This window comes from Nannospalax galili, unplaced genomic scaffold (genome assembly GCF_000622305.1).
Source record: "Nannospalax galili isolate Female #2095 unplaced genomic scaffold, S.galili_v1.0 scaffold109, whole genome shotgun sequence".
In the NCBI taxonomy this organism is placed as follows: domain Eukaryota; kingdom Metazoa; phylum Chordata; class Mammalia; order Rodentia; family Spalacidae; genus Nannospalax; species Nannospalax galili.
Window position 1 is genome coordinate 5,217,690 of NW_008360315.1, and position 8,280 is coordinate 5,225,969.

The 8,280-nt window shown below is 38.5% G+C and overlaps 1 protein-coding gene across 1 annotated transcript in view; it reads right to left on the bottom strand.

Annotated features, from left to right (window-relative positions):
• Window positions 1–8,280, bottom strand: part of Cpe (carboxypeptidase E) — a 127,255-nt gene that overhangs the window by 11,438 nt on the left and 107,537 nt on the right. The window contains exons 4-5 of the mRNA XM_008824952.3: window positions 3,854–3,971; window positions 1,061–1,243 (exon numbers count right to left, since the gene is read on the bottom strand). Coding sequence (XP_008823174.1) covers window positions 1,061–1,243; window positions 3,854–3,971 — 301 coding nt within the window. The remainder of the gene's footprint in view (window positions 1–1,060; window positions 1,244–3,853; window positions 3,972–8,280) is intronic.

Here is an 8,280-nt window from a genome sequence, read left to right on the forward strand (position 1 = left end):
CGGGCTTGTGTGTGTATGTGTGTGTGTGTGTGTGTGTGTGTGTGTGTGTGTGTGTGTGTGTCTCCCCACCCCTGTCTCTCCCTTTTTCCTACATTTGACTCCCATGTGGGCCATAGAAAATTTTTCTTTGCCAAAGAAAAAAACCATTTTCAACAATTTTATATCTCATTCTTCTTCCTTGGTTGAAGGATGACACAACTGTTAGTGGTTAGGTGGTTATACAAATAAGAGGTCCACCAAGTCCACGGTAGTACAGGAGAGGCCAAAGTAATGCCTCAGTTTGGAGGGAGGTGCTTCTTGCAGCTGCTATCCTGCATGTAGCCTTGTCCTGCAGACTCTATAACAGCTAAGGACCAACTTGATCTAATAGTACTTGCTACAGTAGTGTACACAAGTAATCCACACCAAACAGTCTCCTTATCTCATCATTTTAAAAAAGTTAAAAGTGCCTTGTGTGGTGGCACATGCCTTTAATCCCAGCACTGTGGAGGTAGAGGTAGATGGAGCTCTGTGAGGTCAAGGACAGCCTGGTCTATACAGTGAGTTCCAGGCCAGCCAAGTATACATAGGGAAACCCTGTTTCAAAAATAGATAAATAAATAAATAAATATAAATAAATAAATAAATAAATAAATAAATAAATAAAACAAAACAAAAAAACTTAAGAGTATGTGTACCAAGATCTGCTAAAGGCTATAGCATATCCTCTAAAGTATACATTTACCAACAATGAAAATTGTAACTGCCTAACAGGAGGATGCTCACTTATTGCAAAAGACCTGAACTCAAGAAGTGGACAATCAGCAGTATTCAGTATTTTCCAGTCTACTTCTTCATTTAGCTTTTTCCTGTCTCTTCAATTAGCATCTCAATTTTTAAATCAATAAAAAAAATAGTAGTAGTAATTACTCATGTAGAAAACTAGCTTTGTCAGAAGAGCAGAAAGTTCCATCTACTTAATGACTATGGAAGAATGAAAATTATCTAGATGTGAATCACTGAGTCTACATGGTAATTACAAGGAAGCCAAGGTCACATAGAGAGCAAAAGGGAAACTCACCACCAGGTACACTGTACCACGCCCCACCATTGGTCGTCCCATCTATAAAGCTGCTGTCATCATCATTCTTGCGACAGGGTGGCCGATTGGGGTCAGACATGACAGGGTTGAAAGAAGAGTATGCTCGAGCCAAGCTTTGGAAAATGGCATCATCTGGACAGGAGCTGTATTCATGAGCACTACCTAGAAAACAAATTCAGGAGACAGGAGAAACTAACACAGACCCAAGGGCACTGTGTGTTTTCTGAAGATAGATTCGCTGCTAAGCTCCTGCTGATGTAGTATTTAGAAAGATAAATGATTCAGGAAGAGGTGAAACTTTAATATTAAACAAATACACTTAGTTTTTAGGTTGTATAACTTTTATACAGGAAATTAGATAAAATATACATTCTACTTACACATTCTTCATAAGAAAAGATGATGAGGACAGAAATATCTCCATTGATAAAAATTTTAAATTTAAAAATATGTACCTTGGGGGGCTAGGAAACCTAGAGGGAAAAGTGATGCCTTAGAATCCCTATGAGAAATGCACATAGTGTTTCTGAACATTAATGCATATGTATACCTGGGAGCTGCTTGGCAGGGAATGTAGTGCCAGATAGAAGAGACCTCCCTTAGAGTGACAAGCATGCCATACAGCACTCATCAAAGAAGCTTCTTTTTGCAACAGATGGAGGCTACTATTGAGTTGCACATCTACTCAGGCACAGAGAACATATGCCTGAATGCCCAGTACTAGGTGACACATCTACAGTCACATCTCCACAACTAAGGCTCATGGAACATAGCAGAATAAGGGGTAGAGAGGGCTAATGAACCCCTCAACTCTCACCAGTGAGGTTTCCATGTACATCAGAGTATGACACACACACAGAAGGCCGCAACCGACCAATCTTTGGAGACAAAGAAACTGTAGAGTGTAGGATGGGACTCCTATACAAAATCTCACCTACCCACAGCTCAGGGACCACTGTGGAAGAGGAGGCAGAAAGATTGTAAGAGCCAGGGCTGATTCATGAACACAGGGAGGTAGAGGCTTCCAGGCCACTGGAGGCTTGCTGATGTGAGCCTGCGGCAGCAGTGGCTTCAAGCGAGGGACCCATGTCAGCTCAATTAAACAAGGGCCCAAAGAGGAGGTGAGAAATAGGTGGTGGGCCAGCACTAGACTGAGAACTACTTGAGACTGGTTGCTCTGGGTGAGGGAGAGTATGACTTACATATGACCACTGGATGGGCTGATGAGACAACAGTGGACACATTTACACTGAAGGACATTTGGGTACAAATACCTGAATGAATAGGACTCAGCATGTATGGAAGAGTACATAGGGTTCAGTGGGGGTAGAGGGGGAGGCATGCTTGGGGGAGGAGTCTGATTTGAGTGGGAAATTTATGAAATTTTAAAAGCTCAATAAAAAAATATGGCAAAAGAAAACATACATCACATTAGAGCATGATAGTATGTGTCTGTAATGTCAACAATTGGGAGACAGAAGCAAATGGATCAGAAGGTCAAGATTATCCTTGGCAACACAGTGAGTTCCAGGCAATCCTCAGCTATATGAGAGCCTCTTTCAAAACACCAAAAATTAAAATTAAAAAATAATTTTAAAAATTCACTTGTACCAATGTTATATCCACCATGAATATACATAATGTCCATCACTCAATTTTAGGTGTTCTTAATGATCTCCCATGTGTATTATAGAAGTAATTGTTTAGTCTGATACCTTGTACTCTTATTCATGTGTTATTAATATTGCCCACCTATGCAGGGCTGGCAAGTTTCCCAGCTAATGACAAACCACAAAATATCTGTGTATTTAACAGTGTTGTTTAACCAGGCTTCCTTCAAATCTGAGTTTTCAATATCTAAAATTACCATCTTGTGTTTTCAAAGAGCTTACTCTTCAAAGGTCTCTAAGAACAGATCCAAAGCAGGAAAGTTCCTGGAGCAACAAAAATCAAGTTGAAATTCTCTCTAGCTAAAGTTTCCTTTGGCTAAAGCTTGACTGAAACTAGTCAGAGAAAAAACAAGGCACTGCTTCACCTACCTGACACCATCAGAGGAGAATCCAGTGCAAAAAGGTGAGAACAAACTACATATAAGGATTCCCATAACCCTAATTAAGCATTGGAGGCTACTTCCATGTATGAACCATGCTGTATACAAATCTACCAAAGTTCTGTAATCTCCACTTTACCAGGAACCAAAACTGACCTGAGTTCTTAGCTTCCAGATTTTCCTTTTCTTTTATGACAGTTTGGTTAAGGTCATATTTTTTTTCACCTAAACTTTGGGGGGAAAGTTACAGTGAAGCCTGGTGTCCTAGCACTCAAGAGGCAGAAACAAGGAGATAGATATCTATGAGATCTAGGCCAGCCTAGTCTACACAGTGAGTTCCAGGGCAGCTGAGACTACATGGAAACCCTGTCTCCAAACAAAACAAAGCAAAAAGTTACACTGCTCTTCTGCCATTTAGGTAGCTAATACCACGTGAAATAGCTAGGGGATTCTTGTCAAATACATGCATTTATATGCACTGGTTCCTTAATAGAATTTTAAGAAAAGGAGCATATAGTGGCCCAGGCCTATTGTAATCCAAGCACTCAGGAGACTAAGGCAGGAGGATTCTAAGTTCAAGACCAGCCTGGGCTACAGAATAAGACTTTCTCTCAACAAGCAAAACAAACAACAATAAAAAGAATACTGTAGAAATCAACCTATAAGGCTTTGCTTGAAAATGCAAGACTTAAACCACTTAGAGAAGAGGGAAAACTACCTACCACTCCGTGTCTCGTCATATGGATAATTGGCCACCAGGTCTCCTCCGTGAAGATTGGCAGAAAGCACAAAAGGAATGTCCATGATCCAGTGAATGACAGCCTTGGTCTCGGGGGCAAGCTGTACCAAAGTAGACCACAAGCATTAGAAACCTGATAGCCACTGTTGATGTCACAGAAAGATAGAAAAAGCAAACAAAAACACAGGAAACGCTTCATGTTTCAAACATTTTGTAGTTGATTTGGGGGGGCGGTGCATTTCTGTAAGAGCAACACTCAACATTCCTGAACTTGTAACAAAAACTATTGCCACTGTATTTAAATTCCTTTAAACATTCTACTTTAGGGGCTAGAAAGATAGCTCAAGGGTTAAGAGCAGTGGCTGCTCTTGCAGAAGACCCAGGTTCAGTTCCCAGCACCCACATGTCGACTAACAACCATTCATCACTTTAGTTACAGGGGCTCCAACATCCTCCTTGACCTCTGCAGGCACTGCACATATGGCTGCACTTACATTCATGCAGGCAATACACTCACACACATAACAAATAATAAATAAAATATTTTTAAAAAATAAAAGTTCTTCTTTAGGGAAATCATTCTCTTTTACTCACTCTTTGGCTTTTGAAACATTCAAATCACCTTGGCACATCTTTTGTGTCTGTCATGGCCCAGGCATCTTTGTGGATGATGTTAGGAATAAGATAAGGAGATGAGAAAAGTGCTGAACAACAGACCAAGGCTTAGTCTCTAAGATGGTTCAAACATGTGGCAGACTTTATTTCTACTCTTTGCTGACTAATTTCTAAATTCCTTTCAACCATTTCCAATGCTGTCCTTAAAACAGAAAATCAGATTGAGTCTTTTTCTGAGTTTACCACAAAAACATCAACTCAGTTTATTATGGAATGGTCATTTTAAACTTTAAACAAAGTCAAAAGTTTCAGGAATCTGTGTTGTCTTTTGAATGATTCATGGTCCTTCTTGGAAGTAAAGGAAAAAAATGAAGAAATTTATACAAAAGAATTAATCTGGAGCCAAAATATCTTGATACTTTGATGCGATGAGTCTTTCATGGCAAGTAAGTAGAAAGATCTTAAATTCTCTAAGTACCTCTAACAACAAGAAATGCTTTTATTGGAGATGTGGAGATGTGGCTCATACTGTTGAATGGTTATAGTGTAAGCTCTAGTATCTGTGTATTTCTGTGCTGTTTCTTCTACTTTTTAATTAATTTTATGTTATGTGTATGGGCATTTGCCTACATGTATGTAAGTTCACCATGTGTGTACAATACCTGCAGAAGCCAAAAGAGGACATTGGATGCCCTGAAACGGCAGTACAGTTGTGAGCTGCTAAGTAGGCACTGGGAATCAAATTTGGGTCCTCTGCAAGATGTGTTGTGTCTCTTTACCACTGAGCAATTTCTCCAGCCCCTACTTTCTGTGCTGTTTATGAATAGTGCTCAGATGAAGTGGTTTTTAGTGCCACAATATCCCCACTGGATATGCAAACATACTTGTCACCATCTCACAGGATGAATGCCATGTGGGGTAAATAACATATCCAAACTCAGAAGTCAAGAATTCAAATCCAAGCTATTGGACCCACATTGTTTTTCGATTATCTGTTATTCGGTATTAGAAGTTTTTCATTTCACACATAATTGTGAGAAAGTGAAATTTAGAAGAGGGTAGCCTGCCCTCACCTCCCTTTACTGGAGTGACCCAGACCTTAGGAGAAAGGCTGATTTCATCTGAGCCTCATCTCACTTGGGCCTCTGTAGGAACTCCTGAAGACAAAAGCAATCTGGCCACTCCAATACAAAATCAAAAGAGAGAACATGAAGCCTATACCAACCAGCTTTTCATGCCCAAAAAGTAAACCACAAAGGCACATAAAGTTTGCAAAAAGAAGTAGATCTAAACTCAACAAAGGACGGCTTGAGTCTCACATAAGAATCAGAAACTATGAAAGAAATTCACATGTCAAAGTCACAGAGAAAAAAATAATAACATGAAAAACCAAAATAATATATCCCCACCAAGTACCAATAGTCCTCTAGAGGAGTACAATGAGAACTTCCTAGAGATAACACAGGACATGGAACTAAAAAGAACAATTATAAACATGATAAAAAGTATTCGGTGAATTTAAAGAGCACAAAAGAAAGAAATCAAAGAACTGAAGGAAGATAGGGATAAACTTCTGAAGGAATTCAGAAAAGAGTTAGAAATATTGAAGAATAGTCAGGCTGAAATGAAGAAGGAAGTGAAACACTCAGTAAGCCAATTAGAAACGACAGGAGAAAGCTTCAAGAACAGGATGAACGAAATGGAAAACAGAGTATCAAGACTGGAAGACAAAGTGGACGAAGTAGACCGAAAGAAAATTTCCAAAAATTAAAAAAAAGACATGCTCATACAAATAAGCATATAGAACATCAAATAGACAGAACCAGAAAAGAAACACCACAGCACATCATAGTAAAAACACCAAATGTTTAGAACAAAGAGACAATACTGAAAGCTGCAAAAGAAAAAGAAGTCATATATAAAGGAAAACCCATCAGGATTACAACTGACTTTTCAGTGCAAACGATGAAAGCCAGAAGAGCATGGACCAAAGTAGCCCCAGTTCTAAATGACCACAAGATGCCAACCCAGATTACTTTGCCCAGCCAAAATGTCTATCACAGTTGAAGGGAAAAGAAAAATCTTCCATGACATAAATAGGCTGAAAGAATTCTTGTCCACAAAACTAGTCCTTCAGAGAGTTCTTGAAGCCATATAAAGAGCTGAAGAAAGGAATGACTATACTCATGGGGTTGCAGAAAAAATCTGTGGAAATGCACAGTTATATCAAAAATGTGAACAGAAATAGAGATGACAGGATTCAATACACATCTTTCATTAATAACTTTAAATATCAATGGACTGAACTCCCCAGTCAAAAGATACAGACTAATTGAATGGGTTAAGAAACAAAACCCATCTTTTTGTTGTATGCAAGAAACTCATCTCACTTTCAAGGACAGACACTATCTCAAAGTGAAAGGATGGGAAAAAAAATATACCAAGCAAATGGCACTAAGAAAAAAGCAGGCATAGCAATTCTAATATCTGACACAATAGACTTTAAACTAAAACTAATCAGAAGAGACAAAGAGGTCCACTTCATTTTGATCAAATGAACAATAGAAGATATTACAATCATGAACATATATTCACCAAACTCTGGTGCACCCAACTTCATAAAAACAGTACTACAGGACTTTAGACCCAGATTAATCCCAACTCATTAATAGTATGGGACAATAATACCCCATTGTTGCCATTAGGTAGGTCAACAGGACAAAGAATTAACAAAGAGACATTTGAATTAAACAATACCATATATCAAATGGACCTAACAGACATCTACTGAGTATTCCACCCAAGCACCAAAGGACATACTTTTGGAACTTTCTCCAAATTGGACCACATACTGGGGCACAAAACAAGCCTCAACGAAAACAAAAAGACTGAAATAATTCCATGCATTCTATCAGACCACAATGCAATAAAGCTTAAAATCAACACCAGAAGAAACCGCAGTAACCACATGAACACGTGGAGATTAAACAACACACTCCTGAATGATGAATGGATCAATGGAGAAATTAAGAAAGAAATAAAATGAACTAAATGAAAAGGACAATACAACACAACAGAACCTCTGGGACACACTGAAAGCAGTCCTTAGAGGGAAGTTTATATCTCCAAGTGCCTACATTAAAAAATCATAAGAACACAAATAAATGACTTAACATTGCAACTCAAGACACTTGAAAAGCAACAACAAATGAAACCCAAACTCAGCAGACAAGAAGAAACAACAAAAATCAGAACAGAAATTAATGAAATGGAAACAAAGAAAACAATACAAAGAATCCATGAAACCAAGAGCTGGTTCTTTGTAAAGATAAACAAGATTGATAGACTGTAAGCCCAGTTAACCAACAGAAAGAAAGAGCACCTCCAAATCAACAAAATCAGAGATGAAAGGGGAAACATCACAACAGACACCAGAAAGATACAGAGCATTATAAGGGAATACTTTAAAAACCTATATGCTACCAAATTCGAAAACCTAAAAGAAATGGATGCATATCTAAAGGCATGGGAACCACCAAAACTAAACCAAGAAGAGATTAACAGCTTAAACAGACCCATATCACAAAGAGAAATTGAAAAAATAATACAAAAGCTCCCAACTAAAAAAAGGCCAAGACCAGATGGATTTGCAGCAGAATTCTACCAGACATTTAAAGAGGACCTACATCCACTATTACTTCATTTATTCAAAAAGGTAGAAATGGAGGGAGAACTTCCAAATTCCTTCTATGAAGCCAGCATCACTCTAATACCAAAGCCAGGTAAAGATACAAC